The 15,486-nt window shown below is 48.1% G+C and overlaps 1 protein-coding gene across 2 annotated transcripts in view; it reads right to left on the reverse strand.

Moving 5' to 3' along the window:
- Positions 1 to 15,486, reverse strand: part of ST8SIA5 (ST8 alpha-N-acetyl-neuraminide alpha-2,8-sialyltransferase 5) — a 64,640-nt gene that overhangs the window by 16,648 nt on the left and 32,506 nt on the right. For both annotated transcript variants that reach the window (XM_082667667.1, XM_082667666.1), the window contains one exon: positions 6,295 to 6,387. In XM_082667667.1, the coding sequence (XP_082523793.1) occupies positions 6,295 to 6,387 (93 nt within the window). The remainder of the gene's footprint in view (positions 1 to 6,294; positions 6,388 to 15,486) is intronic.

The following is a 15,486-nucleotide window of genomic DNA, read 5'->3' on the forward strand; positions in this document are numbered from 1 at the left end:
TACAGCACAGGGAATATAGCCAATATTTTATAATAACTATAAATGGACTATAACCTTTAAAAATTGTGTATCACTATATTGTACACCTGTAACTTATATAATATAGTACACCAGCTATACTTCAATTTAGAAAAAAAGAAATAATAAAAAAAAAAGGAAACTGAATCAGGGGTTGAAAAGTGACTATTTCAGATGGGTTGATCAGGGAAGCCTTCCCTGAAGAGGGGAATCTTGCACAAAGAACTGAAATGATGCATGAGTGAGCCACACAAACATCTGGGGAAAGAGTATTACAGGCAGAGAAGAGTGAGTGCAAAGGCCCTGGGGCAGGAACCTGCCTGGCAGCTTTAAAGAGCTGGAAGGAGTCCCTCCTCTCATCCTGATGCCTTCCTTCCAGCTTTCCCAAACCCCCCACAGCAGCTCTTGCTTATTTAGCTCATGTGACATTGGAGGAGAGGTGCCATTACACAGCGGCAACCTTGCTCACCCACTGCTGCCCTCCCTCACTTCCTGCAACCCACAGGCCCCTAGGGCAGCACCCTGAACAGCCAGTGCCTCTAACGCCTCCAGAAACACAACCTTGGCAACACTGAAGGCCAGGGTCCCAAGTTCAACTGTTACCAGTGTCCAGGCCCCATCCTCTGTGCCTCCAATGTCCTTGTCACACACTGGATCAAGGTCGGGGCCTGGCTATCCAGCCTGGAATCCTGGTTCCATCTCTCACTGGCAATATGACCTCAGACAAGTCATTTAATCTCTCTGAGACTCAGCTGCTTTATCTGTAAGACAGATATAACCTCTGCTCTGCTGATCTCAAAGGTTGTCAGAAAGATCAAACGAGGCAATATGTATAAAAAAAATTTTATAAGTTGCTTTACAAAGGCACAGATCACCTTTACTCTAAGATGAAGGGTTGAGCCAGCCACTTGCCTCCTTTCACCCAAGACATGACTAATATTCCAGAAGAGGGATAAAAAAAGACTAGATTGCTCTGAGAACAATCTAAAAAGAAAGAGCTCTTGGGGAAAAATGAAAATTCATTAGAAAAGTTGGAAGATAAAGTCAAGGAATTTCTCAGAAAATAGAAACAAAGGGCAAAGAGATAGAAAAGATGAGATTAAAAGATATTCGAGGAGCAATCCAGAAGAATACCACCCTTAGAGGTACCGGAAAGACGAAGTGGAGCAAACTGGAGAGGAGGAAAAATGAAGAAATCCAAGAGAAAGTTCAAGGGTTTGGAGTGAGCTCCAGATGAAGAGGTCTCCGTGAGCGTGTATCCTGAGGCCCGCCATCGGGCTATTCCAGAACTGTCATGATCTGTAAAGACTCCGGACAGAAGAAAACAGGTCACCTCACCTCCAAAGGAACAACTAGTACCGTGCTCATACAGCCCCGGATACCAGAAGATGATGGAGAAGGTCTTCAGCGTTCTGTGGGTGAATGATTTGCACCTAAAATATCAACCCCACCAAACCAAAAATTAAGAGAAGAATTAGGTCATGGAGACACAGAAGGACTCAAACCCTTACCTTCCACCCACTATTTGGGGGGAATTTACTTGAAGATGGGTGGAAGCAAAATGAAGGAGTAAACCAAGAAAGAAGCAGCTCCAGGTGAATCTAACCTACGGAGGCGGAGAAGGGAAGTGACAACAGTGTGTGACCCACCAAGAGAGCAGCCTGTCCAGGATGGAGAAAGAGGATGAGGGGAAACCCTGGGGGAATGCCTGGTCGATGGACAGGCAGGAAAAAAAAAGGGGGGGAGCATGATAGAGACAAAGTGTTCAAAGGGAAAAGATGACTAGAAGCTCGAGAAAAAAAGGGGAAAAAATGAATAGGAAAAGAGATGAGAATCACTGTTTTCTGATCTTCAAGTTTTAGAGTCTGCCCATAGCAGGCCCCAAAGAGGCTTGCTCTGGTTACAAATAGAATGTAAATGTTATCAGCCTTGACATTCTAAAGGTAAACTCACGGATGACTGAAGCCAGAGGCTGGAATTAAAAAGTTGGGGTAATTTTAATAGCCTCATCTTACAAAGTACAGGATCAAGAGGTACTGCCAACATTTGGTAGAACAAAAAATAGGTTACTTAGGCGATCTATAGATAGAAGAACTAAAAATAGCAGTACCCCTCAACTGGGAAAAGTGGGGGGAATGGTTTGGGCTGGGTAAGGGAGCTGAATCCTCACCCACCACACCAGGACGTCAGTGAATGCTAAACACGGCATACATGGCACGCATAGGACTGAGAGGTACAAGGTAATTCCCAGAAGAAACAGCCGAGTAGCAGGCCTGGGGGAGAGGCTGTGGGGAAGGGGACCTTTGCTTTTTATTATTATAAACTTTTGTATTCTACCTGATTTTTCTAGTCGTGTGCAGGAGATGCTCACCTTCATCTCGTTCTCCCTCATTGTTCTCCCCCTTTTCCGCCATGGCCTCTTCTGTTCCCACCTAGGTTTCGTCCACTTTCTCACTCATTTAACAGACACGTCCTGAGCCTGGGTAGGGTCAGGCAACAAGACTCAGAAAAGTGTGGGCACAAAGGGACATCCAGCCCTGAAAGCTCTGCCCAGCCAGCCCTGCTCCCAGCCTCTCTCCTGGTCTCAGTACAGGGCTTTGTGCAGGGTTCCCCGGCCCGGAAAGATGGGGAAGCGGTGGCAGGAGACACCAAGGATGAGGTCCCAGGCATGGCCCCCATCAGTGTGTGAACACAGGCAGCAATTGGCTTAAAAATAAAGAGGCCCTAGAATGACTAAAAGTCAGCATAAATAATTTTTACAAGTATTAGGGACAATGTGATTTCGTAACAAATCATCACAGAGTAAATCCTCATTGTATTGGATATTGTCCGGGAACGAGGCCTTTACCATATGGGAATTTTCCAGCTGACTGATTTTTACCATTGACTGGAGCAATTTTGGATCAGAATCATTCCCAGATGAATCACACACCCCACTGTCTCCTCAGATGGAATGCCAGCTGACGTTCATGTACCGGAAGGGCCTCTGGGCACGTCCGTCCAGCCCCTTCCATTCACAGATGGAGATCTAACCTTTTCCGGATGACTCAGGGTCTCCGCCGTGAGCACCACTCCTGGCTCTGGGCTGGAGCACAGTGACGCCCACAGGTGCCCAGGTAGCATCAGAAACAGTCGGATTAGAGACCAGCCTCTGGCTTCTCCGATTCCAGCCCTGGGGGAGCCCACTGACCTCAGCTTGAGGACTCAGGAAAGGTATCACTCAGGAAAGGTATCACTTGGTATCACTGCTCCCTGATGACCCAGCAGGCTCACATGCCCCTTGAACAGCCCGGCCTCTCTCCTCTCAGACCCCCAGTACCACCAGCACCAAGACTCCAGGGCCAGGGGACCACATGGAGGGCAACTGACATGGAAGAGACAGATGGGGTAAAGCTCACAGGTCGCCAGCTGGGATGGCCGCTCAGCTCAGGAGAACCGAGAGGGTGTCCCAAAGGCAGAGACAAGTAGAGCCAAACACGCAGAGGACCTTTTGTCACCAACACAAGTCCCTGACAAGGGACAAAGGGTGGCCACAGATCATGGGGGGAAATGAGGTTCCCATCACACCCTGCAATGTTCAAGACTTAGGCTTGAAACAAAGGGCCCGGTAACTTCTAATATGGTCCCTAAATGGAAGCTGTGATAAGGATGATTATGGGCTGAATTATATCTCCCTCAAAATTCATATGTTGAGCCCTAAACCCCAATATCTCAGAATGTGACTCTATTTGGAGGTAAGGCCTTTAAGAGGTGGTTAAGCTAAAATGACATCACAAGGGTGGGCCCTAATCCAATATGACTGATGTCCTTATAAGAAGAGGAAGTTAGGACCCAGGTACGGAGGGAAGACCCTGGGAAGACAGAGCAAGAAGATGGCCATGTATCAGCCAGACAGAGAGGCCTCGGGAGCAACTAAGCCTGCCGACACCTTGATCTCAGACCTCCAGCCTTCAGAACTGTGAGAAGATAAAGTTCTGTTGTTTAACCCCACCAGTCTGTGTTATGGGAACCATAGCAAACCAAAACAAGGACTTATACTAATGCAGAGAAAATATATGGGTAGAGGGATGCCATGTGACAGAAGGATGGCCCATTTATAGGGTCTCTCAGACTTCCTGTCTAGATCTTGAAGTAACCATGAAGAAACTGTCTGCATTTTATAATTTAAAAGATTAATTCTTTACCCTTTGAAAACTCTAAGGTATGCTCTCAGTGAAGAGTGCTCCGGCTGTCCCCAGCGAGACATTTAAGGGGCCGAGATCTTTGAGTTCTGAGAAAAGATCAGGCCCTCTGCTTATACCTTTGGCTCCTGCCTGCGGGCTGGACAGACGTCTTCATCACTAAGTCACAGTTCCTCGGCAGAGCAAACACCAATCACATTATCCTCCCCCCGCCCCCACTTGTTTAAAACCTTTCCCATGGGTGCCCATGGACCTAAGAAAAGGATAAAATCTAAATCCCGGTCCACACTGCAAGGCTCCACAAGGTCCAGCCCTGCCTGCTCCTCCAGGGACATGGCTCCTGCTGCCCCTCAGGCCAGCTCTCAGAGACTGGGACACAGTGGGCCTCTCCTGACACAGGCCTTGGCACAGACTGTCCCCTCAGTCTAGAATCCTCTTGGCCCAGTTAACTCCTAGCGCCCTCCACAGTGTGCTCCGCTCAGGGCTGGGTGGGATGGACAGAGGGTGAGCTGCCTCCTGCGGTCCCTCTAGAAGCTATAGAGACCCTCGAACGGAACAAGGACCATGAACAACGCAGCTGATCCCAGCTGGACGTTTGGCCTTATCCCTGGAGCTTTCCCGCACTACTGAGCTGATGGGGTCTGTGAATGTCAGCCCAGAAAAGCTGCTGCTGGTTCCAAAACGGAAAGAAAGGGGAGGGAGGAGAGAGGGAGGGCACATTCACATTTACTGAGCACCTATTACGTGTGCTGCCGTAGATGTGCACTGTTGGGCTATCTATTTCACATATGTTACTTCAGCTAGTCTTTACTGCAACCCTTAAAAGTAGGTAATTGTGTCCCCATTTTTATAGGTAAGGAAAGACTCAAAGAGGTTAAGTAATTTGTATAAAGATGCAGAGCTTCTAAGGCCCAGAGTCAGCTTTGGATCCCAAGTCTGCCTGACCCCAAGCTCCAAGCTCTTTCAATGACCCACAAGACTTGGAAATCACGTCAAGTGGCTAAAGGAGCAGTGGATCCTGCCTGTGGGCCATGGATGGAAGTCCTGGGATCGTGTCAGGGCCCGTGAGTCCACATAAGCACCCAGCACTGCCTGGCTCCAAATCAACTGTACTTCTCCACATCGGATGCCCAGTTGTCCCTTGAACAGCGCAGCGCTTGCAGTCAGCCCTCCCTGACCACAGCTCCTGGGCATCCGCAGATCCAACCAACATCGGACCAAGCAGCACTGCAGCGTTTACTCTCAAAAAATGTCTGCATATAAGTGCACCTGCGCAGTGCAAACCCATGTTGTTCAAGGGTCAGCGATAACTGTTTTCAAATAAACATGCATCCTGCCATGATTAACATGACACAAATTCCTCTCAATTCGTGGCAGTGCTGTGAGGGAGGCACATACACACTAGTGAGTCCAGCACGTAATGCGTTTTCCCTCACACGGGTTGTAGAAGAGCCACAGGTGACACACTGTTGGTAGGGAGTGGGGAGCACAGTTCTCTGGCTATTTGTATTAATAAAAAAAAAAAAAGGTAAAAGACATCCACCCATGGGTGCTGGTTTATGCAGACCCTCTGGAAGGATGCGCGAAGATACATGGGTGGCCTCTGAGGGGCAGACTGGAGGGGGGTAGCTGTGGGAAGGGGACTTCTCACTGTATGTCTTTTTGTACCACTTGAATGTTGTATCCTTTAAATAATTTTTAAAAATTTAACGAACAGCAAGAGGGCAATGCTTAAGCCACAAAGTACTGAATTTCAGATAAGATACTCGGGTGCCCTCTTCGATTTCTATCCAAGAGGAGCCCAGTGATGATAACCATGGACGCTGGTAATTGAGCTGGGGACTGGAACGCCCAGTCACCAGAGGTAACCTTGCAAACTTGGCATTTTTCATAAAACACGAACAGTCATCCCTGTATCGAGCCCTCCAGAGCTCTCCGAATGCCAGAGGCCCCAGGGAAGCACCTAATTCTTTCTCTGTAGTGATGCAGCAAGTTTCCAGTTTCTTTGGGCCAATCCCTCACCCCCCACCCCACACTGCCTTGCCCGTCCCCACATGCCCCACCCTGCACCCACCACCCACCCGGCCACACTCACATGGAAAGCACCTTCACTTCCAAGATCTCGTGCCTCAGCTCCAGGCATCTCGTGGAGTTATACTCAAAAGGGCCCTCGTAAAATTCAAAGTACCTGGGGACCAATAGGGACAGAGGTTACTACGCAGAGAAGTGGCCAGACTTTCAGGGACCTGTCGGGGCTCTTGTTGTCGGGGGGCGGGGGGCAGAGGGGTGGTATCTGGCCAAATTAATAGAGCAAACCAGCCCACCCCAGCAGACGACCTGAAGAGGGTCTGTTTCCAGGACTGCTGGCGCCCTCTGGCCTCATCACTGGGTGGCTAATTACTCTCAGCACCTCCATCAACCTGGAAGTGTAAGCATGAACCCATTTCAGTAAATCATGACGTTTAGAAGCAGGTTTGGCTCCACGTGGTGGCTTCGAAGAAGAAAGAGGATGCTCCGGGCATGTTCTCATTTGCGTTCTTCCTCTGACCAGTCATTGATGGAGGCAGCCCTGGGAGCCAGGGTAGTGAGGCTACAGGTCTTCAGCTGGTCCTGCCCTTTCCTGCTCTTTTCTCCTTTCTCCTCCTCTTGGGAGAAGTGTCACACAACGACAGCCACAAGCATAGCTGAAAAAACACAAGCTGCTTTTTCTACTATAAAAAGCATTTGTTTCCATTAGCTCACTGATGTCCATGCTCGCGCTGTGACTAGGTGAGACTCTTTCTTTCTCCCCATTTGTCAGCTGAGAAAACTGAGGCTAAACAGGTGGCACTCCAGGTGGTGCTGTCAGTGTAGAGGGGCCCGAGCCCACTCCCACACCAGCTGGCTCCAGGCGTGTCAGAGTCACCTCGCAGTACCTTCTGCAGCTTCACGCAAAATAACAATAGCAACTTAAGCCAATACTGCTGAGCCCTTGTCATGGGCCACGTTCAGGGCCCGGCACTCTACGTGGAAGCATTCACTTTTCTTTCTTTTTAATTGAAGTATAGTTTTTTACAGTATTATGTTAGTTTCAGGTATACGGCATGGTGATTCAGTATTTTGCAGATTCTATTCCGTTATAGGTTATTACAAGATAATAGGTATAGGGCTTCCCTGGCGGCGCAGTGGTTGAGAGTCTGCCTGCCGATGCAGAGGGCGTGGGTTCGTGCCCCGGTCTGGGAGGATCCCGCGTGCCGCGGAGCGGCTGGGCCCGTGAGCCATGGCCGCTGAGCCTGCGCGTCCGGGGCCTGTGCTCCGCGGCGGGAGAGGCCATGGCGGTGAGAGGCCCGCTTACCACAAAAAATAAAAAAAATTTTAAAAAAAAAGATAATGGGTATAATCCCCTGTGCTATACAGTATATCCTTCTTGTTTATCTATTTTATATACAGTACTTTGTATCCGTTAATCTTATATTCCTAATTTATCCCTCCCCCCTTCCCTCTCCCCTTTGGTAACCACAAGTTTGTTTTCTAAGTCTGTGAGTCTGTTTCTGTTGTGCATGTACAATCATTTGTATTACTTTTTAGATTCCACATATAAGTGATACCATACAGTATTTGTCTTCCTCTGTCTGACTTATTTCATTAAGCATCATATTCCCTTTCAATCTTTATTATTAGCCCCCCAGGAGGAGGCTCTGGGAGTTAACTCACTTGCCAGCGTCGTGTGGGTGGCAGGTGGCAAAGCTGCGTTGTGAACCAGTGCATACAGTCAAGACTGCTCTTGTCCACCCACTTACGAGGACAGCTGGTATCCCCTGGAAAGTGCCCTATGGCCTCCCTTCGTCGCACCTGACAGTTTGCACCAGCCCAGGGAACATCCGCCTGCCTGGGGGGTGGAGGAGTCGGAGGCGGGGAGGTGAGGGAGTCGGGGGGAGGGTTCCCACCAAGGTAAAACACAGTAGTTCACTGCTGGACTTGGCCACAGAGGCAGAAGGGGCCTCCAGGGCAGAGGCCAGGTGCACCCTTTCCTCACGGCCTCTCTTTCAGAAGATGTTTGGGCAGATTAAGCTGGGAGGGTGGGATCCCGTGACAGCCCAGAATCAAGAAATCTGCAGGGTCAGCCTCTCTAAACTTGGGGCAGTGGCGTCTCAACAGGTAGCCCTGGAGAACAGGAGGTGGGGATGGAGCCCCAGGACTGCTGCTGGGCACTGCAAGCCACAACCAAGGATTTAAAATAAAGTCAGTCCTTGAGCATTTCCCACAAACCTCCCAAAATGTGGCAGCAGCTAGTTCACATATATTCTCACTAACTTATGTAGACAAACTTATGTCTGTGCTGCTTTAGAAATATTGAGACATTTATCCAATAAATTGGCTTCTTTTTAAAATGTCGGTATTTTAAATAATTTAAAAATACAATTTAATATTTAACACTTTAAAACTATTATATTTGTAAATATTTGTTCTTTCATTTTAATGTGATTTAAGTTAATTTTTTAAATATTATAATTATATATTAAGAAATTTTAAATAATATTTTAGAATATTAAAATATTTTATACAACAAATTGGCTCCTATTTATACAAAATAAATCCTCTCCTTTCTCTCATGTCTTAAAAGAATTTAAGCAGATTTCATAAGAACTAGGCACTGAGGATCCCCAAAATATCACACTCTCCTTTCTCTGTTTCTCTTGTGTTTTACAACTCCTTTCTCTGTCTTTCTCACCTGGCAAACTCATATTGATCCTTCAGTAGCCAGCCCAAATGCCCCCACTTCTGGGAAGCCTTTTCTAATGCTCACTCTCAGGGTCCCTCTATACATTTGCTCCTAATTAGAGCAGATACCATTGTATCATAATAGTCTGTTTATATATCTATTTCCCCTTCCAAATGAGGAGTATCTCAAACACAGGGACTTTGTCTTTGGTATCTCTGCACCTTTTGTACTACAGAGACAAGAAAGCTAAAAACTACATTTCCCAGACTCCCTTGTAGCTAGGGTCCTTGAAGCAATTTAGGTTCAACAATCAGTAGCATGAGACTGAGTCAGAGCCATGTTCTAGAAGAATAACAAAGCTCAATGTATTGTTTTGCTGGTGCAGAATGTGGCAGAGGTGGCATGGCTCTTGGAAATTGTAGTAGTGGCAGCACCTTTGCGATTATATCAGAGGCAGCAGCTTCCACGGTGGCCCAATTTCACAATGCAGTCTGCAGAGACATTCCTGGAAGCTAGCCTAGAGTCTTTCTTCAGCTTTCCCAATGATTCTGTGCTATCTCTACCCTTAATAAATCCCTTTCTGCTTTAGCTAAAATGGATTCTGTTATCTGCAGCTAAGAACAAAGGTGTCAGCCTGGGGCTACAAAAAAGTCCATGACCTTGGCTCCAACTCATGTCATTTTTCCAGTCACATAACAGTAAGTGAGGTCTGGTGTCTTATCACAAAGATCATCATTTGCAACCAGAGCCAGTGACACAAAGCCCTTTGGAATCCACTGGGTCATCTGAAGCCATGATCTCAGGATGCTACTAAGAAAAGCTCTAGATTATAATGACGCAGAAGATTATTAAGAGGAGGCTTATCCTAGCGTTCTCAGGGAGTTGGGACACTTGCAGACACATCTAGGATATGCCTCGAAACCAGCTGTGTGGCTTTGGGTAAATCACTTCCCCTCTCTGGGCCTCTTTTTTCTCCTCCTAAAAATAATCTGAAAGAGGTGGTATCTAAAGTCCCACCCAGCACTTAAATACAATCCCCAAGTTTCCCTCAGTTTTTCCCACTTACTAACCAAGCCAGAACAATACTATGAATTAATGATCCACAACAGGAGAAAGAAACTCTCAAAGGACGTTAAAACCAAGCAACACCTCCCTTTGATCAGCCAGCCCCTTCATTGCCTTCACAAGGCCATCCTGGCCTTACCTCTGCAGCCTCCACTCAGTCTTCCTTTTTCCTGAATCCCCAACATCACTCATATGCACATCACTAGGCAGTTCAATGATTCCAAATGGTCTTGTGTGGTGTGTTTAGTGGCTATTAGGTGGAGAGGATTTCGGAATAAGGTTCACATCCTTCTTTGCCCCTCATTAGCCACCTTAGGCCCATCAAATGAAGAGCCTTAGTTTCTTCATTTGTAAAATCAGCATTAAAAATGCAGTACACTTGTGACAGGGCTGAGAGAAGATATTGATGAGAATTTCAGAGAAAGCACTAGTACAGTGCCTGGAACACAGGAAGTGCCCAAGGCATGTCCATTTCCCTTCTTTCCCTTTCTCCTGCCGTTAAAGGGTAAGAGCTGCCAGTGGATGCCCAGGGAGTCAGAGACATGCTTACAGTCCCTCAGCTAGTTGATGGCAGAGCTGAGTCAGAGATGAATAACTCAGGAAGTTCTCCACCATCTGGACTGGCTGCCATCCTCCTTCTGCTGCTATTAGTAAACCTCTCCCCTACCACCCTGAGGATAAAGCCCATGCTGAATTCTGCTTAGACGTGGGGATGTCCCTGATCACCCATCTCTGCTGCAGACTCCATAGATTAACTATGTGTTTCTGATGCTTTGACATCTGGGGCCTTGCTGGCCCTGGAGAGACTGCCTCTCCTAGAACGAGTCAATTCCTAGAGATGGTAAACAGCCCATGAGCACACCTTTCATACGCAAACCAAGCAATCCAGAGCTTATACTCCACCACCACCACCACCTCCTCCTCTCACACTTAGGGCCACTTAGCCCTCTGCCCTAATCACCCCAAGTCCAGCTGCCAAACAACTAGGGACAGCCCTCTGCCCCAGAGCCCACTGAAATTATTCACACTAGCCAATCTTAAGTCTGCATACCCTGTCGCATCCATTCCTTCCATATAGGCTTTGCCTATATGGCTCTTGCCCCCTTTTCCCCTTCACTCCTCCTGCTGCTTGACCGACTCTGGTGCTTCCTGTGTGGTCCTACATGGCATGGTGTGCTTCCTGTTTCTAGAGATCTGTAAGTATAAAAACCTCTTCCTTCATGACAGTCATTTCCACGTCTGTGTGTCTTACCACACGTGATGATAACAAATCCCAGGTACTCTGAAAACACTCCATGTGGTACCTCAGCCACGTCATCAAAATCACTCCAGGCCTGGGTCTAAAGCCTAGTTTTCCATCTGAAAAATGGAGCTAATAGCCCTTGCTTCTTTCTCCAGCATATCTGCGCTATGCTTTGGGGAGGCTGTGCTGCTCCATCTCACTCTTTAAAGACGAATGACTTGAGGAAATAAGACTGCAAGAAGCATTGCCACACGGGTCATCCCTCGATTCTGCTTCTGACAGGAGGCCCAAGGACGGCATTCTGGAGGAAGCCATAGAAATCCCTTTTTGGTCTGGATACTGACCATCATGCAGACATCAAAAATGATGCTTAAGATTTTGTGTGTAATGGGAAGATGCTCATGATAATGTTGAGTGAAAAAGGCAAGTTACAAAACTATGATCTCCAAAACGAATTATATATACATACGTGAACACATGGGAAAAGGGAAGGACTGTAACAAGATATTAATAGTACGTTTCTCCCATATTTAATTTAATTAATTTAATCTCCCATATTTAATTTAGTTAATTATTTAAAATAGTACGTTTCTCCCAGTTCAAAAAGAGTCATGTACCACCATGTTCACTGTAGCTCTATTTATAATAGCCGGACATGGACGCAACCTAAGTGTCCATCAACAGATGAATGGATAAAGAAGATGTGGCACATATATACAGTGGAATATTACTCAGCCATAAAAAGAAACGAAATTGAGTTATTTGTAGTGAGGTGGATGGACCTAGAGACTATCATACAGAGTGAAGTAAGTCAGAAGGAGAAAAACAAATACCGTATGCTAACACATATATATATGGAATCTAAAGAAAAAAAAATGGTTCTGAAGAACCTAGGGGCAGGACAGGAATAAAGACACAGATGTAGAGAATAGACTTGAGGACACAGGGAGGGGGAAGGGTAAGCTGGGACGAAGTTAGAGAGTGGCATGGACTAATACATACTACCAAATGTAAAACAGATAGCTAGTGGGAAGCAGCCGCATAGCACAGGGAGATCAGCTCAGTGCTTTGTGACAACCTAGAGGGGTGGGATAGGGAGGGAGGGAGGGAGATGCAAGAGGGAGGAGATATGGGGATATATGTATATGTATAGCTGATTCACTTTGTTATAAGCAGAAACTAACACACCATTGTAAAGCAATTATACTCCAATAAAGATGTTTAAAAAAAAAATAGTAGGTTTCTCTGAGTAATGGGATTATGAATGATTCAAAAAACACTTTTCTATATTTTTATAAGTTTTCTCTTACTATTGGAAACCACTAAAGAAAGGCCCCTTTAAATCATGGATCTCTCTCTAAATATCTCAAGCTTTCCCTTGAGCCGCTATAAGACTGAGAGCAACAGTTTCTCCAACTTCCTCGACTCCATTAGCCTCTCAAGGTGACTTAGTCACTGCCTCTTCTTTCAATTCTGGAAAGACGATCTCTACCCACCTCAAAGGGGAGGGGCACCACATTCGGGCACCTCACAGGTATAAATAGTCCCAGCCGCTCAGATCAGGAGCCCAGCTCATCTCAGATGCCACTTGGCTTCTGGCAGCCAAGTCCAATGCTGGTGCCAGGCTGCATCCATCCTGCCCCCGTCTCTGTGCCCTCGGGAGTGTGGGGGGCATAGCTAGGCAGCGCTGCTGCCTGACCAGCAGGCGAGGGCCCCTACTAAGCGAGAAGACAAATGAAGACGTGACCGCAACGGTTCTGAATATTGGTTCCCCTCCTCCCACGCAGGCTTGGGCTCCCGCTTGGAGGGCTGAGGAGGCCTCGTTTCAGCATGCCCAGGATCCAGTGTGCAGAGTCTGGCTCTGTCATTCCTCCCAGCCCCTCCACATGAGCCTGCCCCACAGAGGGCTCCCCTGTTCACCTGATCCCACCTCCAGAGCTCCTTCAGGACCGTGGGACCTTCCTTAGGGGCCACAGTACTTTGAGACCCAGAAGCCACTGGCTGGTACAAGATGAAGCCCACGCATTCAGCTTTCTATCTAATACGCCGCTTCATCCCTAGATACTAATGCTGTTCAAGAAAACAGGAGCCCAGGGCAGTCCTTGTGTCATGCAAGAGCACACCTCTTGGACCTCCACCAGCCCCAGGAATAGGGAAGCTGCCCCAGCTCAGCAATCTGAACCCCTGGGCCCCTGTCAAGCCTGGTGCAGAGTCTCAGAGAACCACAGAGTGGTTTATTTATCCCACACTGAGTAGGAACAGTGCAGGTAGGGCATCTCTGTGTGAATTAGGAAAAAGCACCTTTTTCTCCACATGCCAGGCACGTGGCCTGTCAAATGAGAGTGAGCTGGATTGCAACTCCACTTGGCTAGCTACTTTTGTGCAGTGCCCACCTGGTACAACTGTATGTGGTAGCCTGATACTAGATCCTTAACTTGGCCTCACTTAACCCTCCCAACAGCCCTAAAAGGCAGGCATTACTGCCCCGGTTTACACCAGAGACTCAGGCTACAAGAGGTAAAGTAACTTGCCCAGGGTCATTCAGCCAGTGGATGGAGGCACTAAAAAAGGAACCTCACACTTTCAAGAGCCCAGAACCCACGTCCTTAGTCACCTCAGTGCAGCCCGTCTCCCTGACCGGCATAAGCCACGGTCATTTGAGAGCTTCTCAGTAAGCAGCCTCCTCCCCTTCCCAAGGCCAACAGCCCTTCAGTGAGCTCAGTGTTATTTTAGAGCAGAACAGCTGCCATCTTGAGATACCATACTAACCGTGAGGGCAAACACACAGAAATCAAGGTCTGAAAATTACAGCCTGACACACAAAGGACTGGAGTGTCTTCTCAGATAGATGCAAGGAGAGGCAAGAAGGGCTTGGCTGTTAACAATAGCAGGGCACAGCTGCCAGGACACACTGCCCCTCCTGGGTGGTGGAGGGACCTGACCCAGACCCCTGCATGGACCAGGGCCCTCTCTGGACCAGTGTCTCTTCATTTGTCCACAGGAATCCCCAGAGCTATTTTGAGAAATCAGAACTGAAAGCTACATAGCCTGACGCTCTGAGCGCAACCCTTGATTGTCTTGTGATTAATCTGCTCCCATCGTGAACCTCAGTGGAGCGTTATTCCTGGCACATGTTAGGGGGAGGGTCAGGGGCAAAGTCTCATGCTGACACTCCTCCTCCCCAGCCAGCAGCTCTGCAGGGCCCCAGATCCAATATCTAGCACATTCCCTGCAACAGTACATACATGGCAGCCTTATTTTCTGGGCCAGACCAGGGAGCCCTAAGAAGCTCCCCTTTGGGGCTTCCCTGGTGGCGCAGTGGTTGAGAGTCCGCCTGCCGATGCGGGGGACACGGGTTGTGCCCTGGTCCGGGAAGATCCCACATGCCGCGGAGCGGCTGGGCCCGTGAGCCATGGCCGCTGAGCCTGCGCGTCTGGAGCCTGTGCTCCGCAACGGGAGAGGCCACAACAGTGAGAGGCCCGTGTACCGCAAAAAAATAAAAAAGTGGGAAGGAGGAGAGGAAGGGATGAAAGACCCTAAAGATCGTCTTGCCTCTAGCGCTAATGACAATACTCGAAGAAGATATGCACGTAATCACCTACTTAGATCAATATGGCCATTTTAGTCCAGTCTAACAGCCAGGAGCTGAGGGCAGGAACAGGCGGTCTGAGAGGACTTGGCAAGGAGAAACGAGGGGACCCAACCCAACCCAACGTTGGATGTCTGTCCACAGCCCAGAAAGAAGAATCCCTCCGTCGTGCATGGCCCACTAGTGCTAGGACTCAGAGTCACACTGCATGGGGTGTGCTCCAGCTGCACCACCCACCACACCTGGAAGTGGGGACTCAGTTCCTCCTCTGTAAAATGGGGGCAATGACAGTACCCACCTCAAAGCTCTGAGTGTGAGGATTAACTGCAGTAACACGTGTCAGGCGCCCAGCACCATGCCTGGCACACAGCCAGCCCCCGGTAGCACTCGACCACAGGCATCACCCATCCACATCCAAGCCAGTCTAGCCCCTCCATGGAAGCGCCTCTGACTTCACTAGGCGCCTGGAGCACTTGTATCGCACAATTTATTCCTTAATTATACACTGTCTTGAAACAATTAGGGAGCAATTCAATATAGCATAACAGAATGCTAAATTGAATTCAGTCTAGTTCCTTCCAGCTCTGAAATATGACGATTCCACACCCCATACTGCACAGTAGCTGCTAGGCACAACACAGACCTTGACCAGAGGGAAAAGCTCTAGCCTTGACGCTTACTTGGCCTG

This window comes from Grampus griseus (assembly GCF_964374135.1).
Source record: "Grampus griseus genome assembly, chromosome: 12".
In the NCBI taxonomy this organism is placed as follows: Eukaryota; Metazoa; Chordata; class Mammalia; order Artiodactyla; family Delphinidae; genus Grampus; species Grampus griseus.